This window comes from Thalia democratica, chromosome 1 (genome assembly GCF_965202585.1).
Source record: "Thalia democratica chromosome 1, ktThaDemo2.hap1.1, whole genome shotgun sequence".
Classification (NCBI taxonomy): Eukaryota; Metazoa; Chordata; class Thaliacea; order Salpida; family Salpidae; genus Thalia; species Thalia democratica.
The window spans coordinates 42921045-42948307 of record NC_139165.1 but is presented as its reverse complement, the minus strand read 5'-3'; the positions used below and the strand labels follow the sequence as shown (position 1 = coordinate 42948307).

General features: G+C 24.5%; 1 protein-coding gene across 1 annotated transcript; it reads right to left on the bottom strand.

Annotated features, from left to right (window-relative positions):
* Positions 1-242: 242 nt before the first annotated feature.
* LOC145848276 (speckle-type POZ protein B-like) lies at positions 243-26771 on the bottom strand. Its single transcript, XM_082953856.1, has 9 exons — positions 26613-26771; positions 25685-25806; positions 25072-25223; positions 22332-22459; positions 18999-19176; positions 9892-10070; positions 6676-6818; positions 1713-1793; positions 243-988 (listed from the first exon to the last, which is right to left on the bottom strand). The coding sequence occupies exons 1-9, from the start codon at positions 26739-26741 to the stop codon at positions 868-870; spliced, it is 1233 nt and encodes a 410-aa protein (XP_082809982.1). The 5' UTR covers positions 26742-26771; the 3' UTR covers positions 243-867.
* Positions 26772-27263: the final 492 nt, after the last annotated feature.

Below are 27263 nucleotides of genomic sequence, written 5' to 3'. Positions count from 1 at the left end.
AAAAACAATAGAGAGTCCAAAAAAAAAGCTAAAACATTTAGAAAATTTTTTACTCTCTAACAAAACAAGAAACTTTGAAGTAAACTCTAATAAAAAATATGGTTCCTATAAAATTCTTACAATCAAATTTTTAACTTATTAATACAAACAAAAATATTTGAAGATATAAGATTCAAATTTAATAGTGTTTGAAAATAAAACTATTGGAACATATTTATATAACACAAAAGTTTAAACCATATTAAAACTTTTTAAAAACTACACAAAATTTCAAATAATATCTAAACACTTACAAAAGGTAAGTTATTGTAGTTTTTTTTTATAATGACTACATATTTATAGACAAAAATTTTAGTGATAATGTTTAACGGCATTTTAGTATTTCTCAAGAAAAAAAAACTATAGCTTTTGTTAAACTGTAAAAAGTGAAATTTATCTTCATTTGTCTAATAAATGAGCTTTTGTATATAAACCTTGTTTAAAAGGTATATAAACACAGTAAAAAAAAGCGATAATAAAACAGATATAAAACTAAAAAATATTTTTTTTTTCTAATTAATTTAACAAAGTTGTTAAATTTTTTACAGATACGAAATTCAAATTAATCATACACAACAATGTATAATTCAATTAATAAGTGGGGTATAAAAGAGTAAAATGATTTTTAAAAGAAATAAAACAACAAAACACGTTTGGTAAAACACCCAACCCTTGTATAAGAATCTTTTACAACCATAAAACTGGTGTGTTAATATAACCAAATAAAAAACTAGTGAACAAAAATACATCATACTTTTCTATATAACCCTCTTAAAAACAACGTATCTGAACTTCTTTTAGACTTCAAATAATAGCGATATTCGCGCGTCACTGGTTGGTGGACGAGACGCTGATTCTGGATTTTTTCCGCGCAGGGGCGCCCTCGTTTGACGAAGATGACACGGATTGCTGTTGGAAGTGGAGTGGGGACTGCTCTTTCGCTAGTTGCCTTCGAAATATTAAGATTTGAAAATCAGATTAAATGAAGCATTTTATTGAAACCGTAACGCCAATAAAGTACAAAGAAATTTTTAACAAAATGCAGCTTTATTAAAACTAAAATTTTTTAAAGTTCAAGTGTTTGTTGAGTTATTGTTGCTAAATAATGTCAAAGTTTGAAAATAATTTTAAGTTCTTTATGCAATTAAGGCATTCTGATAAACTATGTTCAAGTACTGAACTACGATAAAATACAAGAAGAAGGTTTTTTACAAGTTGCAATAATATTGATACAAGTTTTTTTTAAAGTTTATGAGTTTGTTATGTTATTGTTGCCAAATAATGTTAGCTTTATTGAGAAAATGTAATCCAATTTTGAAAAATAAAAGCTTTGAACTTTATTTACTATCAAAACCATGATGGTGTGACAAAGAAAAACCATAGTTTTTATTTTGAGTTTTTATAAAATATTATAGTTATAGTTTTTTATTCTAAAAAGATTAAAGATGTTTTTATAACTAGTAAATTAAAGTGTTGAAAATAAATTACAGAAGTTTTGTTTTGCTGTAAACATAGTTTTTTATTTGCAAGGTAGAAAATTTTTAAACTGCCTAACTTTGTTTTAAAAATTGAACAAAGCTAAAAACTTACTTTTAACAATATAAAAGTTATAAAAGTTTAAACTAAAGAATTATGTTTGAAAAGTATATAAACCTATTTACTATATAACTTACATAAAACATTCATTTATCAAATTTGGATGAATTTTTACAATTTCCTTCCATGAATCCGTTGATGTTACTTCCATTGGGTGACTGAAATAAATTAAATTAATGAAAAAAAAATACAACATTAGTTTAAAACAATAAACAAGTTATTAAGTTGTAAAAAACTGTTAGCAACAAAGTTAAAACAAATTTGACATTAGTTATGAGAACTTACTTTATAGTTTAAAAACATATTAAACAGTTAAAAAACCTTTTCAAAACTCTTAATTAAACTTATTTACAGAACTTTAGAACATCTATTAACTTTGATATGTTTATTTCAAAACAATAAACTAAGTATATTCACTAAATTTTTTTGAGTAGCTTGGTAAATATTATAAGAAAGTTCTGTGAGTGTCACAGTTTTTTAAAAAAACTTGAAATTATAATAAACTGCACTTGTGGTGGCTTTGAAAAGAAACTAACTAATTGCAAATTTAATTAAAAAAATTTTGTGTTTACACCAGTTTAAAACTTATCAAATTTTTAATTACAAAATTTTAAAGTTTAATTTCTATTTTATATGATTATTTACAAACAGAAAACAACTAGACGTTTTTTTCTATTATGAAAGATTTCAACTCAAACTTAATTAAAAATCAAAGTCGTTAAAATATGTTTTTATTATATAATTCGCAAACTAGTATACCACTGAAACATATTAGATCTGTTTGTGTTCGAATGTCAACTTTAACTACATTGTGCTTGTTTTCAAAACACTTTCGATAAAATTTTAATAAATTATTATATCAAAAAATCAGATTAATTTTACGATAAAAATTAATTTAATTATGTGTTTTATAAGCGAGACTAAGCTAGGTTTTTTATATGATTAATCTTAGAGACAAAATGTACATATTTATTGTTAAGAAAAAGCAAAACTTTAAAATCAAATGATAATATGCTTAAACTTTAAAGTACTGTACACTTTTCAATTTAATTCATAATTTTTTTTTGTTAACGATTATTTAATACACTCATAAACTTTGATTTGTATATCATGTCCTTTTTTACAACTCTAAATCAAAACTAGAACAAAAACCTGAATACTAGGTTGTTTACCTATAATGAAACAAGTGTTATATAATTTTTCTAAAAACTAAAATAATTATTTGAATTTTTTATGATAAATAGGCGCTTTCTATTTGCTTAAAAATGTTTACTCGTATGGATAATTGACAGTCTCTAATAAAATATTTTTATCTTGATTTGCTTGATACGTAACTTTTTCGTAGATTAAAAATGCTAGAAAAATAATACAGGAAAAAACCAGTTTTATTATTTAAAATAGATATTAAAATAAAGTAGTGAAAATTTGGCGAAAGATTATTTAAGAACCTAGCGCAGTATTGATATTTAATTCATAAACAGAAAATAAAAAATTTAGGCTATTACGAAAGTTGAGCTTATGTAAAACTAGATTTTCCATAAATAACTAAGACTTTAATAAAACGAGTTTTGTTACTTTACTTAATTTCACCACACTGGTGATAGAAATCAGAAACTTACAAAAACCCACTTCAAGCTACGTAAAAAGACGCAACGAAATAAAACAAGTTCTACTTGCATGTTCCAACCATAACTAGAGAAACTTGTTTTGTTTTAAGTCGTATTGTGAATTACAACATTTTTTGTTTTAACCTTAAACAAGGTCTCATGAAAATTTAACGTGACACTATTTACCGCCGATGAACATTTTGCACTGTTTTTAAACAAAAATAAAAACACCAAATTATTATAAATCAGAGCAAATAAATAAGCCTATTTGCTGTTTTATGCGCTATTTGATTTGAAAACTTTTTTTTTTGAAGTCAAAAATGTTTGAACCTAGAAGTTTACTGATTGATTTCCTGGTTTAATTTAACTAAAACAAAAAGATTTAAATAAAAACAGCTATGACGTTGTATACATCAAAGATGCTTAAAATGTTTTTATATACAGTATACAGGAGATCTCCTGTGTAATTTGTTTTAAAAAGCATTTACACTGAAAAAACTTCAAAAAACACAAAGTGATTTACTTTTCAGTTGTAAAGCTTAGTGTAAATTAATCAAAATAAAAAGGTATTTTGATCATTGAAGCAATATATCAAGAGAAACAAAAGTTTTTAAATATGTTCAACGTGTTGATGAAATATATTTAGATAAATTCTTTTATAAAGTACTAATAAAAACTTTTTCTGTAATAAGACTAGCTTTGTTGTGAAACAACACGTAGTTTTTAATCAGTTTTTCTAACAATTAAAAAATTCATTTAACCTTAAAAATTATTTGCAAAACTTCTTTCTTATTTAAAATGAAAAAAAGTTAGTACATTAATTCTTATCCTGTGCTAAAACGACAGTACTTGAAAATTATATGACTACATACTAAAAAAAAAAACTTTTTCAGTTTTAATGTTATAACTTTAATTAAATTTTAAATAATTTATAAATTACAGACAAAGTTTTTTTTTTATTCAATGAGTAATAACACAATTTAAATTTAAGTCAAACTTTTATTAACCAACTTAGATTTATAAGTTAAGCACTATTAAAAAAAAACTTTAACAAAATTTAACACCGTAAATTAACCTTTTAAAAATGGTATACTGAATAACACTACAAATCTAAATATTCATTTGAGCTTATAATGTTTATATAACATAAAACAATCAAACTTGGCATACTTAATGTTTGTAAGAGAAACTAGAACTAACAGAAAAACTATTAATATAGTTATACTTAATAAACTATACTCTGCAACAAATACAACTTACGAACTACTTATACACGAAATAGTTGAAATTCATAATTAAATTTGAGGAGCTAGTGTGCTAAACAAAACTTTAAGAACTCAATAAAAAGTATGGAGCGTAGAAACAATGATATTTCTGTTAAAACAAAAGCTTTCACATGATTTTGAACATGCCTAACTATTATTTCACAACCGAGTACTTACAGCATTTCACATTAAATATACATTAAGTCATACAAGAGTGTATATTAAGTTGGAAAGTTTTAAGTAACTTTGAGGAAATATAATTACTGAATAAGTGGACAAGAAAAACAAATCTGTAGCTGTTTTTAATGGCTGACTGTAGTGATTAAAAGCACTTATTATGTTTGATAATGTAAAATTAGTTACATAAATTATGACTAGCTGAACATAAATTATATTTTAAACATATATTTTTCTATAAGTTACCTTGAAATTTTCGGAAATAAAATAAGTTCACTGACATCTGAATTTACAACTTTATGTAAAATTTATACTTCAAATGCTTACGTTTTAATTCCAACTTAATATCAAATCTTAGTTTACACTTTTATTTATAAAAACTAATTATTATAAGCTGTTACGCTAAATGAAACTATGTTTTACAATTAGTTTTTTTAAAGAATATTTTGTGCTTGAATAACGTTTATAACACTTGTTCAAGTAAGTTTTATAAATAAAGATAAAACTGAGTTGAGTGCAAACTTTTATGAAAACTGTTAAAACTCGTTACCGTTCGACTTTTAAATATTCTTTCAACAGCTTTTAGTTTAAAAACACCAATTTTAAGATAAACCTTTGTCTATTCAAAGATAAGATTTTTATCTGATCCATTAACAACAAATTTATTATAAATTTTAATTTTAAAATAAAAGACAGAACAAAACTTAGAGATTACAGTAAAAAAAAAGAAGTTATACTTAAATGTAAAATTTAAACTAACGCATTTTTAAAGATGGTTAACGGAGATTTACTTTTCAAAAGCAAAAAAAAAAGAGCTGTTAAAGTTTTAAACTTCAGTTTAAAATTGTGGTGTATGAAAAACTGCTTTCATAAATAAAAGCTCACTAAGTTTACACAAATAGGTTTTACAAACTTGAATGTTTTTCTTTTTTTAAGTTTCATTAAAAGCACAGCAAATTTGTTAATACAACGGCTATCAACGTAAAAGAAATAAATTAACTTGGTTAAAGAATAAATTGAAGAATATTTAAGAGAAAAAAAAAATTTGAGCAAATTTTCAATAACTGTGTACATCATGAATTTTTATCTACACAATTTAAGAAGGGAGTACAACTATTATGCATTATTTTATTAAAGGTTATTGTAACTATATTGTTACACGAAAACAACTTGATTAAAAACCTATATATTTTTACTACATACAAAATGGGAGTTCAATTTACACTATATAATTAAGTGGTCATCAAATGACATTTGTAAAACTCAAACAAGCCTAGTGTTGTTTTTACTGGTTTTTGAAGAAATTGCATTAAACTTGTATTTTGAATACTTACTAAACTTTTTCTAGATCATAGATGATTTTAATCTTAATGATAAGAAAACACTTTTTCTAAAACAATGGAAAATATTATTACCCAGTTCGATTTTACATTTTGCTGAACTTTTGGCTTTACTTAGATTGAAAACCTTAAAAAAATCAAGTATATTTTTTGCTTACGTAAATAACTTAATCTAGAGGTTTTGTAAACCAATATTTATAGTGTCTGATCATAAACAAAGACCAAAGTAAAAATAACTTAAATATGAGCCATAATTCTTAAATTACCTACCTAACTATGCAAAGTTGGTTTTCATTTAGAAAATGATCACATTTTATAATAGCAAAAGAAAAAGTCAACAAAAAACTTCATTTTGAAAAATTTTTTCCACCCTACTAAACTTTCTGTGGACAGTAAAATAGTTTGTGTGCACACTGGTGTGCACTGGTGCACGCCGTTAACACCCTTGATCTCGAAACTAACAAAACCAAAGCTAGTAATGCCATTTTCAAGAAACCACGTTATCAAAAACTATTCAATCATAACTCACCTTAACTCAACCATAACTTAGCTTGCAAAATGAATTTTTGAAAAAAATTAAGCACTGACGAGGTCTTTGACCGAAACTTAGTTTGCAAAATAAATTTTTGAAAGAATAAATATATAACTGACCTTTTTATGAAATCGAGGGCGATTTGTTTGAGCATGGAGGCGGAGTAGAGGTCGCTGAGGACGATGATGTCGGCGGCGTTGTCGGTGGTCAGGTTCCAGCTCAGGCACTCCTCGCACATCACCTTCAGCCGCAGCAGCTCGTACTGTTTGAAACGAACAACTTTAAAGTGCTGACAAAAATTGCGATTTAGTAAAACTATCTATGCTTGAAAAATTATGTACTATGCAACAAACGTGGAGCGTAGATTTGCAAGATGATGGCCTGTACATAAATATAAAGTCGTACTGTTTGAAACGAACAACTTTAAAGTGTTGACAAAAATTGCGATTTAGTAAAACTATCTATGCTTGAAAAATTATGTACTATGCAACAAACGTGGAGCGTAGATTTGCGAGATGATGGTCTGTACATAAATATAAAGTCGTACTGTTTGAAATGTTGGTGTTTAAATAACCTTGAACTATGAAAAAACGCAGCTTGTAGGCGTTCATAATATATGGATTGAAATTAGCTAGAAGATTACTAGAAAGTATACACGAAAATTTTTAGTAATTCATAAATTAAAAAAAAGCTTGTAGTCGTACTGTTTGATGTAAAATGTTGGTATTTAAATTGTTTTGAGTTACGACATTATCAAAAAGCGTTGCTCAAAGTTATACATGATGATTTTTATATAGTTAAATATATTTTTAGAAACAAAAAAATACAATCAAAAAAAGCTGGTAGATACTTAAAAAACTCAGCTTGAAAGTTTGTTCTTTATTTCAAATAAATGATAAATCTTATCTTTTAAATCATTTGTTATTATTAAAGAGTTAGAATTTAAAAAATATTTATTAGGATAAAAAATCATCAAAACTTTAGGTATTATATTATTTAATAGTAATAATTATTACTATTAATTTCAACTATACAAAAAAATCTTATATACATATTTACTACAAAAATTAAAACCTGCAAGCTTTTTAAACTAAATGGCAAAAATAGTTAGACCTAAAAACAAAATTATGGATTAAGCTAAGTTTAAATCTTTCAAATATTTCTTTATTATAAAAAAGTTGTATATTTGTGTATTTAAGTCTAAAAAATATAGAACAGTCTAATATTAATTTTCATACTATTTTACAACTAAAAATGTAAGGCACGAACATTATAAGCAAAAAGTTTCTGAAAAATATCAATAGTCTAAACATATAGACAAATAATAAGTTCTTATATACGCTAAAAGTAAGAGGGTTGAAATCGTTTTTTTTCTATTCATTGAATTTTTTCATCAAGTACTCTCATTAGCAAAATTTTGTACTTTATTCTAATCGAACTGTTAAATAACCTATAAAAGGAGGATTAGTAAACTAATTTATTTTAAAGCCTCCATGCTAATTTTTATAGCTCTATGATAACAACTGTTTCTAATAGTATTTAACAAAAGCTTTATATACAACGTTGCCAATTTTCATAAACATGACTTTATTTGACATTTTAACAATATTTTGTATATGATGTTATTTTTAGTATAATAGTTAATAGCAGTAAAATATATCTTTACATATCATTTATAAGGAAACTTATAGAAATAATGAAATAAATGCAATATTTAAAAAACAATTTTTGAATCAATCAACAGTATAGTTATAAGAATTAACAGTATTGCTTTTACTTTGAAATTTTAATAAGTATATGTTTTTTGCTAGGAATAATTAAAACAAGGTATTTCATTAGAAAAATATTCAATTCAAAGATAGGGTGAAAAATGTATTGAGATTCTGAGAACATTTTTTTTTTTAATTATATATAATTCTTTTCCAATTAATATAAAACTTGGTTCAAAAAAAACAAAAAGCACAAAATAATTCATATTTAAAGCGCCGGTAAGTTAACTTTTTTTTTAATTGGCACGAGTAATAGTAACATAACAGGATTTATTCAAATTCTGAATAATTTTAATGAGATATATATGCTTTAAAGCCTGAATGACATAACTTAATACTGTAAAAGATTAAGCTAAAAATGTTTGATTTTAGAGAACTATAATTTAAAGTGTCGGTTAAATACATTACAAAATATTATTTCAGTATTTTCTAATAAATAAAACATAAATGATTAAAAAAAGTAACAACAAACTACTTATTTATCGTTGCCAGTTTAAAACGGCTAAGCTTAACATGAGCTTAAGCTTTCTCTAACGAGGTTCAAGCAGTAAAGTGGTGTTTTAAGTGAGATTAAATTGAGTTGAACAGCAAATTTTAGCTAATAAAACTAACTGATAACTACTAAATTGACTGAGAGGCTCGCTTTTAACCTTTTGGGGCGTCATTGATTTAAGTAAAGACTAATAAAAAAAAGCTTATAACTTTAACTTGTTCGAAAGCACAGTCCTTGGCTTTTATAAACAACAATTAATAAGAATTTTGTTTAAACGCAAATGTAAAATGTAAACATATAAATAGTATCGTGCTTTCTATTGCTCCTTAATAAACTAATAATAACATACTATACGCATATATTGGGAGTAAAATTTAAAGCTTTTTTATTCAAATGGTATAGACCTAAAATTCATAAGCTACATTTATAATTTTAGTATAATTTAGATTAGTATAAGTTTGTAAACTAAACATTTTTAACGCTTCAACTGTACTTGTAATTATAAGATCGATTGTAAACAGAACAGTTTTGAAATTATTATGGTAATATAACAAAATTACGACTTGAACTTTTCAAGAAGAAACAACTATTTTAAAATTATTACCTGATTAAACTTCTGCTGGAAATTTCGCTTATATAAATTACGAAAAAATAAATATAATCTATCCTATAAAATAGCTATAAATAAAGTTTTGAAGTTTTAAGTAACTGTTATTTGAAAGAAATAGTTGAAGAGCATACTTTTTTGTTGTTATAAATAGTAAAAACATATTTAAGATATTTTTGGTTAATAATACATAACACTTTTAAAAACTTATTTAACTAATTGCAACTGTAACAAGAACTTCTAGCAATTAAACATCTTCAAAATAGATAGTTCAAAATAAACTATTCATAAACTTAGTCTTATATTATTAATTTCATAATTAAAATTAAACAAATCTAACAAAACAAAATTTATCAGCAGCGGCGAGCAATTAAACATTTTTAAAATAACTCAGAAAGACTAATACAAATAATAAATTTCACATCTACCATTATTTTCTTATTTAAAATTAAAAGTGAAAACAAACTTTATCGGCGGCGGCGAGGAGCGTGTCGGCGTGCTCCTGTATGTCCTCGCACTTGCCCGTGTAGATGAAGTTGAGCAGCTGCCTGAACACGTCAGAGGTCACGTCCGGCACCTTTATCTGGTTCGTCTCGCTCTCCATCATGCCGTGCTTGAACATGGCCCTGAACACCGGCGATCTGGCTGTTTGAAATTTGTATCGTTTATTTTTCAATGTTTTTAATTTTTATCGTTTTTATTGATTTTTGGCTTAGTGAAGGTTTTAAAACTATTTTTAATAAGAACTGTTACAAAATTTGTTTATTTTTGTATAGTACAATTTGAAACGTAAATCATCAATGCAACAACTGGGATTTTATTTTGAGAAGCAAAAACACTTGTTTGAATTTAGTTGACATAAAGGATTTTGTTCGTTAAACTTCAATTTAAGTTCTGAGTACCTCGCTGTTATAACGCATAAATTATCTTATCTAGTTTTGATAATTTTGCATAAATAAAAATGCAACTCATCAATATAACAACTAGGAAAAGTGTTAAGTAGTAACAATTGTTATTTGTATGTGGTTACCACGGAGCAGTTTGTTCAGCAAACCTGAACATCGATTCCTCGTTTTGGTTTGAAAATAAATGTTTTATTTATATTAATCTTTATCTATAATGTTTGGACTACATTGAAATTAATTCAACAATAAGTTTTTTTTGTCGCTGTTAAGGTGCACATTGTTGCTTAAACTAGTATATTAATATAACAATATATAATATGCACATTTCACATACAATTTTTTTAATTTTGTATAAGTATAAAACAAAAAAGAATTTATCTACAAGGAAGTGAAAGTGAATTTTGAAAAATGGAAAAATTTATTGAAACCTGGTAGAAACAAAACTTTTTATTCAACTTTTTTTTATCAATTTAATACTACGTGTAATTTCAAAAGTTTTATTGCAACAAATAAAACATTGAAAAGTGTGCAGCCATATTAAAGAAGTTTTTGTATATGTAAATTAAAACCTAAAAATAATACAAATAAAGAGATCACTTTGTTTAACGAAACTAAACACTTTTGTTTTGTTTAACTCAAGATCTAACTAAAAAAACAAACAAATGTTTTGTTTAGCTTAACGGAAACATTCTTAATCATCTTTTTTCTTTCATAATATCAAAAAAATCAAACAATTTGTCAAAAATAAAAGTAATTAACTTGAGCTCATGAACAGTTTCAAAGACGATAAATAATTTTTGTTTCAGTACATTTATCGGTAAACTACTTCAAATATTTACAAAACTATTAAACAAATCTTAAGTTTTGAAGTACTCAGAACTCTAGAAAACTTGAAAATTTTTGTTTACTTTTGCGAGTAAAATTTCAAGTTAAACTTTAAATAAAACCTTGTATGTACGCTCTTAAAAAGTTTTCTTAACAAAACTAAAATAAAAACCACTAAATGTTTTTTTATTGAAATTTTTTGCAGTCTGGCTAGTATAATTAACGGTGTACTAAAAAGTTTAGAATAATTACTTATTGACATAAGCGACCTAATGCATAAAATACTGCATAATTAAAGTTAACTTTAAATAAAAAATAAAACTTTAAAACATTCTCGTTAATTTCCAAATAAAAATACATTTAATTAACATATCGTAAAAAATTAACTGAGTCATTTTGAATATAAGATATAAACTTCTGAATAAACCACATCTAACAAAAAATTAAATTGGCATATAACCATCCGATTTTATATTAGCTTATATATTATTTTACTTAAAAAGTTGATCTAAAACAAACTGATTTATCTTAATTTTCAATTAGAATTAAAGAACTTTATACTTGAAAATGAACATATATTTAGCTATAGTTCGTAAACAACAGACTATCATATAAATTTAGGTTAAATTATTTGTAATAAATTCTAAACCGAATGTACGTAACTTGCTTGTTTTAACTATTCTACTTACAAATAAAAAAAATTATTTAAAAATAGAAAATTTAAAAATATTTTTTAAACTTGACACAATTTAGTAAAACACAAAAACTTGTTTTCATACCCATGATATTTAACTCACGAGTTGTCGTTCGGAACAAAAAGTATTAAAATACCATTATGACGTAGAATGCTTTTTGCGGTTCAATCTGATTTACGAATTTTAAATTCTACACTGTGCGTTAACACTCAACATAACCATAAAACTTTATTTATAGAGCACTTGTTTATTTGCTTTGAGCTAAAGTAAAACTACACTTTATGATTGAAACAAACTAAGTCAGCTTGCATTTTAAATTGCATATAAGATATATTTACTTATAACTTTTAAGAAGGAAAGGTTATTTTAACAATTTTTGTTTTTTTAATTGCTTAACTAGTGCATAAAAATTACAAGTACATAAAATCAAGTTGTTGTGAATAAAATTTAAATTTATGAAGGTAGTAAATATATGTACATTGTTTTTAAAATAGATGTACAGTGTATACTTTAATAAGATATATGCAAAACAAAACAAAAAATGAATGCAACAATTTTTAAATTGTAATTTATTCATATTTAAGCCGAGTCAGTTTGTTTGTAACATCTTTTAGAGTTAGTTTGAATTTTAACTTAAATATTTTTGTTTTTTACTTTTTATATCTATAATTATTATTATAAATTTATAAAAAAAATATTTTAGTCTATGAACAGTATAAATACAAGTTTAAAAAAAAAAAGTAACTAAAATGCTAATAAAAGTAGCTAAATTCAATTTAATTAAAACATGGCTTATCAACTAAAAATATTTCTAATTGTAAGAATTAAACAATTAATTAATTGAAAACAATTCAGTTATGTCATTTAGTTTGATGATTCTTACATTTATTTACCTTTGAAAATAGTATTAAGAAAAACCTATAATTTAAATACTATAATAATTCATACAACTGAAAAAAATATATAAACATAACAAAATATTCTTGAAAACTATCAAGATCTACGAACACTTATAGAAGTTAGCACGTTAAAATATTTGATTTGAAATTAAATTCAAAATCAAACGTGATTAAAGCTGTTTGAACTAAAGTTTACAAAACAAAATTCGTTTTTAAGCAGAAACAAACATAAATTATTTTATTTTGAGACTACTTCAAAATTTATTTGCTCAATAAGTTAATCACATACATCTACCTACGCTAATTGTTATGTACATATATTAAGTTAAATTGCTAAAAATTTTTCAAATTTGATTTCAATCTCAGCCTACTTAAAAATTTATCAGAAAAACTTTGGTTTCTCAGTTAAGTACAGCCAGAAAAAAATTAAGTTACAAATACTAGAAATAGCATTTAGTTTCTACGAAAAAATAACAATGGATAAAACTTGAGTTAGAAGTTTAGTCATAAAGTTATGCATTTTTTTAAATATTTAGTAATATAAAAAATCGACTTAATGTTTGTTTTCAACACTCAACTATTATACAAATAAAACTATCAAAGGCATGCCTTTGAATATTTTAAATTACATTTATTTAAGACGTTTACTCTGAAACGTTCTTAAAATTATCCACAACAAGTGAACGTTAGTCTTTTTAATATATTATATCAAAAAAACCTAAGAGAATTACAGTGATAAACTTTCAAGCAAACAAATGTTCAACAAGCACCTATCTAATTTTCACTCAATATTTTTTTTTGAAAAGTGAACTTAAAGAAAGTTTTTTTGGAGTTTTTGAGTTAATTTGTTTATAAACTTACCTATGACTTTTACTCGAAAATTGTTTAAAACTCTTAACTAGTTTCATACAACATATACTTTTATAATGTATTAAGCTTTTTAATTAAATGCAACAAATTACAATTGAATTATTTTATTCAAATACTGTAAATACAAGAAATACACATTACTTGTTTCAGGGTTGCCACTCGTTTTTTGAAAAAATTTTCCAGGTTTTCCAAATTTCTTCCAGATTTTAAAAGTACACATTTTAGGGTTTATTTTTAGTTTAAAGTTAAGTTTAATGTAAGAAACTGTGTTAAATAGTATAAAAACATTGAAAAGATACTGTAAAGCTACTTTAAAAAAGTTTTTTAATAAAAAAAATTGATGATGACAAAAATTTTATACTAATATGATAAATTTTTTGAGTCAAATCGAAATTTTACTACTGAACATGTGAAAATTGTTAAAATTCCAGGTTTTTCCAGATTTTTTTTTGCCTAATTTGTCAAATTCCTGGTTTTTTCAGGTTTCTAGGTTAAGTGACAACCTTGTTGTTTAAAAAAAAATTATTGAATCAAAATTATTTTTTAGCTATTTTCTATCAGACTATGTACTAAACTTTACCAAAGTAAATAAAAATATTTGCTTAGAATTATTTGTACAAACAAAAAAACACTAGTTATCAAAAAATAAAAACAACATTTATTGCTGCATTGGCAGTGACCACGTTATGCATAGCAACAAAAACAAAATTCTCAATCAAATGTTTTATTTTTAAGTATTTTGTATGAGTTTTATATCAAATCCCAAGTTGTTTATGGTTTCAAGTATATACCGAATCTGTTTGTCTGTTTAAAATACTCAAGACTTATATTTTAAATCCATTGGTCAACTAAGCTCAAAAAGGCTAAGTCATAAGTGAGCAACAACGTATTTAACATCAGCTTTATATAACAATTATATTATTTTTGTGAAAATATTCTAAATACTTATGTGAAACTTGTTTTTAAAAATTTAACAAAAAAATCATACTTTTGTAGTAAAAAAATTTTTAAATATAGTAAATTTATATAGCTTTATTTTTATTCCAGTAGTCATGAAAAAAACTCAGGAATAAAAAATTGTAATATTTATAAAAATCATCCAAGTCCTAAATCAATAAACGTTTTAAATTTTAATTTTTGTCACGTCTATATAATTCATAATGTCAACTGTTTAAAAAAAAGAAAATTTAACTTAACAATAAAGTTTTATGATCTTTTATCGTAGCTGTATAAACATATAAATATATCACAACATATGTGTTGACCTTATTATTCATAAGTAAACTTTAAGTTAACGTTATTACACTTCCTATAATTCAAAAGTTTATTTATTATAATCTTAAAATTTTACAGTTAAGTATAATTTTCATGTTGTACGATTTATAAATTTGAATTAGTTCAAGAATAAGACTTTAACAACTAAACTTACACAAAATCTATTATTGACAACATTTGTTACTTGATCTAGAAAATAGTGATACAATTACTTTCATAATAACAACATCGATAAAAAAGGACATTTATTTTATTGATAAGTTTGTAATCGAAAACTTATTCTTTAAAACTACGGAAAAAAACTTAAAGCTCTTATAGGTATTGAAACAATTCAAATTGAAAACGTTCGCGAAACAGGAACTGTTACAATTTCAAGTTTTTCCTGATTTTTTTTTCTATATATAACAATACCTTGAACAATGGGTTTTGTTATTCAGCGCTGTATAACGTGTAAACAATAATTTAAACCACTGGTTTCCTTCTAATTTCACAGGGGAAGTAAAACAGAAAAGCACAAAATATTATGTGAATAAATATTTGACTTCAAGTAAGCACTACCTTCATTACAAGCCAATTAACCTTTGATATTACTGCTTTAAGCAGAAAAATAAAAATTTCAAATATTTCGTTAATTGATCCAGTTTATTGAAGTGGTTTGATAATATTTATCTTTAAATCTTCCATTTGTTTTTAATATTTTAACACTACTTTTACAAAAGCCTAAGCTGTAAAGCATTTATTTCATGAAACAATGCAAAGTTATAACATTAAGGAGTGTACAAAATAACAAGTCTATAAAGGTTATGAAGGTGTAATTTCGTAGATGTGTTTAACAAACAAAAGTTTACATAGAGGATATTTTACGGTTGTCAGTAATGATAAAAAGTATAGTTGTTTTAATAGATATCATGGGTTTAAAGTTTTTCCAAATCTCTCTATATACATATAAATACGATGAAAACATACAGTAACTTTGAAATTTCAAATATAGTTCCATAAAAAATACAATTATTAGGATTTAAGTAAAAGCTAACAAAAACTTTATTTAAGATTGATAAAAGTAGTACTAAACTAACATGTTGTATATATACACCTGCTAGGTTGTCTTTTTTATTTACCTTAAACTTTATTTCTATACATTCATATTTTCATTTATAAATATTTTCATTTTAAACTAAACTTACTCTAATACACAATTACTCTTAAAACTTTCAAAATTAGTTTTGTAGTTATCAAGTTAAAAACAAATTACTTTAAGAATAAAACACTAAACTTGTGATCAAAGTAAACTTAATGCTAATTAAAAACAGCAACAACTTTATTATTCATATCTTTTTTTTTAATATTAGTAATTAATTTCATCTTAAAATTTAATTTTAAAAGTCTTAAAAAATAAATGCAAATGTTTTAAGTGCAGCTTTTTACGCTTAAATACAGTGTAACGATAGTTTTAATTTAATTTACAACTGTTAAATTTACTGACAGTTTGATGACAGTCTTAAATAAATCTAACTGTATAACAAGCTAGATAAATTATTAACAAGACACAATTAAACTTCCCATATGTATTAAACAAAAGACGATAAAAAGCTTTTTTTTGTTAAATACATATGTGGATTATTGATATTGATTATGTGAAGTCAATAATTTCTTTAGTTTGTAAAAATTATACACAGCTATTTTTTGTTAGGCTAAAATTCGCAGTAAAAACGTATATTTAAGATATAATAAAATAAAACAATTTATGAAACCTGCCATAAACCTAATTAAAATATTGACTACAATTTAAAACACATATTAAAGTTAATAGCTTAATTAATCTTAAAAAATTAAACACAATATAGTACAAAGTTTTTTCTAAGGGTTTTATAAAAGTTCAGTCTGAAATTTAAACTATAAGTTTATATCTAAACTATTATAAGCTAGGAATTTTTTTAAGGATATAACAATATTTCATAGTATCGAATATTTGATTTGTACTATAGTTTTGTTTCTTCAATATATTGTTTTGTTATAGCATCATAAAAACTATTAAAATTTGAGGTAAAATTGTTTAGTGGACTTCTTTAGCTGATTATTAAATGTAAAAAACGCAATTACATGCAATAAAATACAAAGGTATATGTTGGGAGTCGACAAACTTAGTCTGCCAACAAAAAGTTTTTTGCTCGTAACTTGCTTTTTTGCTAAAAACCAAATAATTCTGAAGAAGCAAGTTTTTATGACAAAATTTAAAAATTGACCTTTTGCATATTTTACTAAACATTTGTACTTATATTTATTTTACTTTTAAAACTATGGCCCATGATTTTTATTTTCCTTTCAACGTGGCCCGCAAAAACTTTTTTCAATTAATCTGGCCGTTGTCCATAAAAAGCTGCCAACCCTTCTAGTAATGTTATTATTTACTAGTATTTTTCATGAGGTTTGGACGGAAAGTTAAAATCAAAAAATAAATTATGTCTTTTTACCATGTTGTTCTCTTTTAATTTTTTTGACTGTTTCAAAAATATCAATTCTTCAAATAATTATCTACGAGAAATACCTATTAAAATATCTATTTATAAATACAAAAATAGAGTATAGCATTTTTTTTGAAAACTATAAATTTTGTATTTATCAAAGCTAATAAAAATTGTAGAAGTAAATACTTATAAACAAAAGTGTATTGAAAAGTTACATACTCTTAAATTAGTAAAGTTTTAAGTTGTAATTTAGAATCATATTCAAACTGTTGTCATCTCATAGGCTCATACGTATTGAAGGTTACTATTCATGTAGCATAACATTTTCTTTTTAATTTTTGTTTTACTTCAACAGACAAACACAAATACGGCAACAACTTTTACACAAAACAACAAGTTAAAAATCGCATCATACTTTTATATGCTGTTGTTTATAGCTTTCATGGACATATATGAAAGTATACGATGCATTGATAAATGTAAATTAAACTTTGTACAATTTAACAACTAGACACTTGTAAACAACTTCATTTCATGCCAAATTAAAGCATTATGACATCACAACACCTTGTTAAACTGTTGTCTTGTATTACGATAAGTTCATTTATCGTATTTAAAAATATGCGTGTCATTTTTAGTTCTGTATTGCTTTATTTTTTTTTTCAGTATTTTAACTAATATTTAAAAATTAAATTAAAGTCTTAAACACAGAGCTTCTGCTGTGACTAAAAATTTCACAACTATAAGTACTATTTAAAATTGATTTTTTTGAATTACTGATAAAGAGTACCATAAAACTTAAAATTTGACAAAATTTTCTTCATAACTTTTTTAAATTCAAACAGAACACCATAAAACTTGTAGATAAAGATGAAATTAAAAGTATAGATGTTTAAAATAAACTTTAAATTATTAGCAATTTTTATAAATACATATTTGAAGTCAATTTTCTTAGATTATCTTATTAGTTTTATCAAAAATCAACGAATTAAGTTTACGTTCATAGTATTATAGTCTAAATTAGTTTGATACAATTATAATGCTTGTAATATATTTTATCTATATGATCTCCTTTTGTGAGTACTTTTTAATTTTGCAGACTCTGCAAGGCTGATTTTATTTCGGGAGTAAATAAGGTAAGAAAATTCGTCAGCTATAATTGGAGTGTTATCAAAAATCTGTAATGATATGTATATATATATATATATATATATATATAGAATGACACAGAAGCTTACAATCGCACATTTTTAAAATTCTATAATCAAGCCAACTAACCAGCAACGATGTAATCAATTAAACATCACAATAGCTTACATTTTTAAAAGGTTATTGCGCAATACTAACAACCCATTTTTAAAAAATTAACAAGGCAAACAAACCACATTAAAATAATAAACTTTGTTAAGTAATTTTTCTATCAACTATATTAATTCTCTATTAGTTATTAATTATATAATTCCAACCAACCAGTAACTACTGCCTTGTGCGCGTTGAACTTATGGTAAAGAACAAATTTTGTAAATTTATTGTTTCTATTAATTCTATAGTTCATTCTAATTCTATAATAAACTTTGTAAAGTAGCTTTTCTATCGATTATATTAATTCTTTATTAAAACTATACTCAACCCAACCAACCGGCAACTATCGCCTTGTGCGCGTTGAACTGCTGCCCGTCCACGATGAACGTGATGTCGGTGAACTCCTCCTGCCGCAGCAGAGACGAGAAGTCCTCGCTCAGCTTGCACTCCGGCACCTTCAGCTGCACGTTGTTCGACTGGCCGCTGATGTTCACGCTGTCCTGCACCACCGACACCTGGCAACATTAATATTAACACTTTTAGTACCAATTTGAAATGCTGTAATGATTTTGAAAGGATTGTTCGGTTGCATTTCGTATGACGGGGGTTTTCAAGCTTTCATAAGCACATGATGTTTTTTTAATAAAAAAATAATATAAAAGCTGTCCTGCACCACCGACACCTGGCAAAAATATTGAAGATAAACAATAAAATAATTGAGTTCATTGGTAAGCTTAGAGTCTGTTTATTTGTTTTCAAGCTTTTGTAAGCGTTTGCTAAGTTTATTGATAAAAGAAATTGAATTAAGATAACTTGTCCTGCCGATACCGATACGTAAGAATTAAAAACTTTGTAACTTTAATTTTCATATAAAATTTAAAGCTTTCCACGATTTGTGTGTCTTATGGTCTACTGAAAAGTAAAAAAGAGTTCAGACTTTATTCTAATCAGCATGTTTGCTTAATTTTGCATTAAATCTTAAGTCCTGCACCACTGACACCATGGAATTACATTATTTTTTTAAAGATTTTTTTATTGATTTATTTTGGATAAGTTTCAAGGTTTCTACGGTACGATCAGTGTTTCTTGTGGACTACTGAAAATAAACGCGATTTTTTTTCCAAACATTTTTAACAGCAAAACTTTTAGTTTATTTCAAGTTATCTAGTTCTACTTATAACAGTTTGGTTATTTAAATCAAATTTTAATACCACCAACACTTGAAAAAAATAAGATAAATTCTACACAGTCGTATGACAGTCGTATGACACATGATATTTTTTTAGTAAAAAATTAATAAAATTAGTTTGTATAAAATTTGTTTTGAACTACCAACACCTGAATACAAATTAAGTTTATTTTTTATTATATACAAAAATTATTTTTTTGTACTATTATTATATCAATTATATTTTTTATATAAAATTTAAAGCTTTCCACTATCTGTGTGTCTTATGGTCTACTGAAAAGTAAAAAAGAGTTCAGACTTTATTCTAATCAGCATGTTTGCTTAATTTTGCATTAAATTTTAAGTCCTGCACCACTGAGACCATAGAATTACATTATTTTTTAAAGAATTTTTTACTTTATTTATTTTGGATAAGTTTTAAGGTTTCTACGGTACGATCAGTGTTTCTTGTGGACTACTAAAAATAAACGCAATTTTTTTTTTTCAAAGAATTCTTAACAGCAAAACTTTTAGTCTATTTTAAGTTATCTAGTTCTACCTATAACAGTTTGGTTACTTTTTTATTAATCTAATTTTAATACCAACGACACTTGAAAAAAAAAATTCTACACAGTCGTACTTTATTAAAAATATTGCATTAAACAAAAGCTTTAACAGAATTTTTTTTTTGTTTGACAGTATGTTTTCATGCTTTTATAAGCATTTGCTATTTTTGATAAAAAACATATTATAAAAAAATTATCTTAAACCACCGACACCTGAGATTTAAGTTGTTCTTTTAAGAACTTTTTTAGTTAATTTATTGACCAGTTCTAAAGCTTCCTCTGTTAAGATTTAAGTTGATTTTGCACTACTGAAAATTGAAAAACAAATTGAAGTTTACAAAAAAATCTTAACATTACGGTTGCTTTTATTGGTTTTTCATATCTTTTTATTTACTTTTTATTGTACAGTTTTTTTAAAGCAAAAATAAAAATTTAAACGATTAAAAATATGTAGACTGTTCAAAGAAAGTTTTTCAAAACGTATCTTCAGTAAACGATAAAGATATATAAGAATAATAATAAATATATTATTTTTTAAGTAAATTATGAACAAAACTAAAAATATATCAAAATTCTAAAAGTTCAACATAAAATTTTCAATGGTTTAAATCACAACAAGCTATAAAAAATTATTCAAAAAAAAAATAAACAAAAATTAAAATACATAAATAAAGCATTTCTTAATACTTATAACACTTTCGCCAAAAGAAATGTTATGTTTTTTGGTAAATATATTAAAAAAATAACTTTTAAGCTCAATACAAAAAGTAACAAAACCAAGGTTTTGTTTTTGTACTTTAATATTTCAACATTGTAAAAGAATATTTTTTCATTATGTCGGATAAATTAGTAACCACAAGAGAAAATTCAGAAAACACAAAAAAAAAAACAATAGTTAAATCGTTCGATTGTGTTTCTTATTCACGAAAGCTTTTAAACATATCGGACTGGCATTTTCATATTTTTATGGAGTACTCACAATAAATTTAAAATTCAACTAAAAACTTGAAAATTTGTTTGTTGATAAACTGACTTTTTGCAGTTGTCTAGTTTTAAACTTTTTTTGTTATTGTTTATTAAAAAACAACAAGTTTCAAGAGTACTGTAATTATCATGACATATGCGTAACTGGATGACAACAACATTCAGCAAATCAATAGTGAAACTTTCAAACTTTACCAAAAAGTTGATTTTGCTCACTCTCTCAGCAAACTAATTAGGCAAAACTCAATTCTTACAACAATTAGTGGTATTAAAAGAAAATTAAACAAGGAAAGTATGACGGAATTGTTCATAAAACGTCTCAAAACAACAACGTTAACTTAAAACTATTTTTTAACAAGAACAAGAAGCAGCATATGCTGTTTTAACAAATCAATATGAAAGTACGAGTTTTTAATCTGCAAAAACTTAAAATAATCAAACATAAATTTCAAGCGAGCGAACCAAACACAGAAATGTTTAAATATATACTTTGCGTTAGGTTTTTATTTAATTTTAATAGTAAACAGACTCGACTAAAATATAATATTTTAATTTTATAAATCTTCAATTCATAGATTTTTTATTTGACTTGTACTTTTTAAAAGTAGTATATTTTAGCAGAATTTTTAAATTTCAAAACTCATTGTGGAGCTTAACTTACATAACTTCTGAATTATAAGTAAATTTCAAAATAATTGTAATCTTTCTAAAGATCACTATTTAAAAATTATCAGCAATTTTTAAAGTTTAAACAATTAATAGAAACATTAACTACTTATAAAACGCAGATTAAAATAAAATATTCAAATTATAGTACCGTAGCTGTAAACAAGCATACACTTAATTAAGTAAATGTTTATAACATTAAAACTGAAAAAAACATTATCCAAGTTTAAATATTTTCTAAAACCTTTCAGTAGAAAACAAATGATGTTGATTTACAAGTTCTAACCTCGCAGAAGAGTGTCAGCTTGTCTTCTGGCAACAACCCGTTTGTTTCGTCCATGAGGAAATCTCTCCTTATGAACTTTTTGAAGCCCCAGTCCTTGCCTTGCACGAACCTGTATGCTCTTTGCGATTCTGTATAAAAAATAAGTTTAATACAAACACTAATGAAATCTGATTCAGACTATGTAAAACTGAGCATTTCTGGTTAAAATTTTGGTATAAAAAAGCAAAATATGTAGAATTAAAAAAAAAACGGTTTTCACATTTATTATATAATATTTATTTCATACGTATTCATAATGCTCTCAAATTCTTATCAAAATGTTTAAAGGGTCACAATTCAAAAATTAACATATTTAAGATAAATAAAAAAGAGCGTTGTAGGTCTAACTAACTAACAAGATTATGATGAAAAAAAGTTAAATTTATTAAAAAACATTCATAAAAGGATTTTATTTACTTAATCAAATTCACTACATTTTAAAACTTATTTTAGCCGTATATCAAAAAATTATTATAACTTTGAAAAATTAATAAAAGTGCTTGTAGGTATTACTTAGACCTTCTTTTTTTTTCTACAAAATATGTGAAACTTTTAAAGTTGTTTCCCCTTGAATGTTCTTTTTTATTTGATTAGTAAGAATTTCAATTGTCAAAACTTGAATAGTCGTGCACCCATTTACCTATTAGGACTTTTGTTTTCTTTTAATAAAACTAAGAAAGTTATGTTTATAAATAACTGCAATTTTGTCACACATAAAATCTTTAAAAGCATTTGTTACGCAATTCTGTTATGTGAGATCACAGTTTGACCATGTAAATTTAATTGAAATGATAAATAAAAAATTGATGACAAATGCAATTTTGTTTTACATAACTACCAACTTAAATACTGTTTGAATATCAATTATGTAATTTTTAAGTTTTTTTTTTACCATTTGACTCTTTGAAATCAATCAAAAGGCTATCCAAACTATTTAATTGTCAAACTAGTAATAACAATTTAGTGGAATTTCTATTTTCAAAATTAAGAAAAAATAACTCATACACTTCAAAGTGTTTCAAAATCTTACAATCTAAAACAACATTTTATCTTAGTGTATGTTAAAAACGATTACTTTATCAAAAAAAAAAAGATTTCATTTTAAATTTCATTAGCATTGTGACCTTTCTAACCTATTTTTTAACCAATTTAACTACTCAAACAGGATTTGAAAGATATTTTTAATGACAATTTAAATATAAAAAATAGAAATTTTAATAGAACTAACTTTGTAATAGTAAGTAAAAGATAAGCATTAATTACTTTTTTGAAACATTTCCTTATTAAATTAGTTTTACAAATTATACAAAAGATAGATATATAATTGAGAAGATAATAAATTTAGAGATTTATATATTCGAACTAAAAAGTAATGTTTGTAAATAAAAAATATTTCGAAAACGTGTCTATTATAGAGATTCACTAGATTTTACAACTTGAAAAGTACTTATAAAAGTACTTATAACTTATTATTTGTTAACATTAAATAACTAAATTCAACAAAAATTTTATTTGTATCAAAAGTTTTTATTATCCACGTTACACAGCAAGAAGCATTTAATAAAAAATTAAACATATATTATCACAACTTTTTTTTTTGGAGTTTCTTAATATTTTAACTTAAGAACTTGGATAAATATATGCTTTCACAGATTGACTCTATTTGAAAACTAAAATAAAATTGCTGAAAAGTTTTAATAAAATTATAAAATATTGGAACGTAAGTGACCAGTAATTATACAATAAGATATACAAGACACACAATTTCAATAAAACTAAGTATATTTCGAGCAATTCTCATCAGCATAAATCTTATTACTTGTTAGCTTTGTACTCTACTGATGAGAATTGCTCGAAATATATTTAGTTTTATTGAAATTGTGTGTCTTGTTTATCTTATTGTAAAATTATAAAAACCAAAGTTTTGAGATTTATACAATGACAATAGAATTTTAAGAAATACTAGTATGAATTGATGTACTTAGAAAAAGCAGACAAACGGTTCACACTTTCTAAAAAAGTAGTGTTCAATCAACCACATGCAAAAACCACAAATAAAACTTTTCAAGCAAAACATAAAACCATTACATAAATGGAAATATTCTAAAAGATGTATATCAACATAATTACTCAGTATTACAAAACGTATAAAGCTATACAATACAAACTAAATGTAATTAAATTGCTCTAAATAAAGTAAAAATTGATTTATTTGGATACTTAACATGAAAATAATCTAATGTTTACTAATATGAATGTACTAGAGCAAATAAAAAGTTTTAATTTTTTCTTTAGATTTTGAAATCAGGTTAAAAATAGTATACTTAAACAAGCCTTTAGTATTTAATTCTGTTTAAAAACCTTTAGATCAACTTGAAAACTTTTTCTTTTAATATAGGACATTTTTTGTTGATTTAAAAAAATACTTTTAATAATTTGATTTTAACAAAGTTAATTTCTAATTGCATAGTCAAATTTTTCAGTAAAACTAATATTACTAATGGCTAAAATTAATCTGCTGTAAATTTTTTAAAGGATTTATTACAATATAAAGAACAACTTAATCAGTTTTCAGTAGGCTACAGCAAGAGTAAATAACTAAAAAATACAGATGGTATAAAAGTTTAGATACTTGAAAAATAACTTACTCGAAATACTGTACAGAGATAAATTTAATACTTTTTGCCATTACTACACTTACCCATTGCTTTGGTTTCTTCCCGTTTACTGTTGAGAATGGAAAACTTGAACTTTGCTCTCACTTCGTTTTTGTGGCAACTTACAAGAAGCAGGTATAAGGACAAATACTCTTTTGATTCCTCGTCTAAACCTTTCGGGTTCACTCTCAGGCACCTGAAAATGTTTGCAATTGATTTTTTGTTTTTGTTAGAAGTTTTCCATCTTAGGACTTAACTGTGAGTTTTAATAAACTTAAAACTAACAACTTTTTTGTAAAAAGTAAAAGCTTTAGTAAAAACTTTGGAAAATATAAACAGTATAAAAAAATTAAAAACATTTAAAAATTAGAAGTTCTTTGTTTCATAGTATTGTCTTTAGGTAATAATTGCAAAGTAAGTTCTTTATAGCTTTTATTCTTACAAAAACAGTTTAGCTTAATTTTCAGTACAGGATATAAAGTCGAACTATAGAACAAGACTAACCAAAGTCTTACAACAAAAAACTTAACTATTCATAATTATTTATGAAAATCTTTCCTGCAACTCTAAACCATTAATACCATACTATACTATATTTTTTAGCTTTTGAGTGGCCTTAACTATTACTTTAAATTTAAAAAAAATCTATCAACAAACCATTTCATTTTATCATTTCCATCAGTAGAAAAAGTAGAACTTTTCAGCACTTCACCCATTTCTTCTTTGCAAAAACTGAAGTTGTTTATTGTCCACATGTAAGAAAACTTCACAACTTTTACCTGAAATTATAATGCAAACATAAACATAAATAAATAATTTGAACTTTGTAACAACATTAGGGCTTCTTTAAGAAAAATACAATAAAATTGAAATGTTTCAAATCTTTTTATTACACTTCATAAACTTTTAAACAGTACAAAAAATACTCTTTAGATGCATACGTTTAACTTTTATATATCTAAAATGTAGATTAAGTAACAAGTTCTAGGAACAACTTTAAATAAAATAATTAGATGAAAACCATTTTGACTATTATTTTAGAAAATAAAAAACAAATTTACTACAATAGAAATTTAGTTTTTTATTATTTCTAGTATCAAATTTGAAGCAAGCCTTTAAACCAGATTTAATTTAATCAAATAACTAAAAACAATTAAAATGTATTTTTGAAATGTTTTAACACCGTAGATCATATTAATTACTTTGAACTATAATAAGTTAGGTTAAATAAAAAAACATCTTTAGCTTGCTTACTTTATATGAAAGTACTTATGTCTTTAAATTACATAAAATAATAAACTTACTTTACGTTTACGTTTTTTCATTTTGAAAAACTTTTATGAACAATGTTACAATTAATTAAAACGTTTTAACCTTTAATATACGCAATTTCTAAAATAAAACTACAAAGTCTTAAGACAATCTTTTGACTAACTTGTATAATTAGCTAAGCTACCTTTTTAATTTCCTGATTTACATAATAAATTAGCTCAGTAAATTGCTTTGAATTACCCAAAACTTTCTTAAAACATACCTGTGTCAATTTTTCATAGTATTTAAATATAAAATTAACAATTCAACAAACATGTGTGTAGCACCAGTTTTCGGCAACGGGGGTTCCCGGGTTGTGAGAATCCCTTCCAGAGGAGTAGGGCGGGGGTGGGGTGGACACCCTTGATGAAGAAGTAACCTGTCTGCTGCTCGATGAAGACATGTTAAATATTTTTTAATGTATGTACTGTAAACTTTTAGCTGTTAAAACATAAATCAAAATTTATTTAGTAGAGTTCTTAAAAGTTTATCTAAATTTTTCTCAGTTGCATTTTTACAGCTTACATATGGTATTTTTTTGTGAATAGTCAACTATGAAAACAAAATCAAAATTTCTAATTAAATTGTAAAATATCTTACGATTCATATCTTATTTCAAAAAGTATTATTAGTGTATATATTTGTAGACATCTATTTTGATAAATAAATATGGTAACTTTGCTTGACCAGTTAAAAAAATTTCTTGGATTAAATTTATCTGTATGTTTTTTCAAAGTTTAGTTTTAAGGAATAGATGATCATTTAAAAAAAACTTAAATAATTTTTTTTAAACAGTTTGAGGTAAATTTTTAAACTTTGTATGAAGTTAAATGTTTCTGAAAATATATAAATAAAGGAAGTGTTTTAGAAAATTTGCTTTAAAAATATGTTTTTTTTTTTTCAAATTTCATGACACCTATTTCTA

What these genes read in the sequence shown, in the direction of transcription:
- LOC145848276 (XM_082953856.1), bottom strand. Translation starts at nt 26,741, where the DNA reads ATGTCTTCATCGAGCAGCAGACAGGTTACTTCTTCATCAAGGGTGTCC. An exon ending in AGCTGACACTCTTCTGCGAG is followed by an intron (nt 19,177 to 22,331) that starts GTTAGAACTTGT and finishes TAATGTTGCCAG; the next exon opens with GTGTCGGTGGTGCAGGACAG. An exon ending in TTGATAAATGAATGTTTTAT is followed by an intron (nt 989 to 1,712) that starts GTAAGTTATATA and finishes AATATTTCGAAG; the next exon opens with GCAACTAGCGAAAGAGCAGT.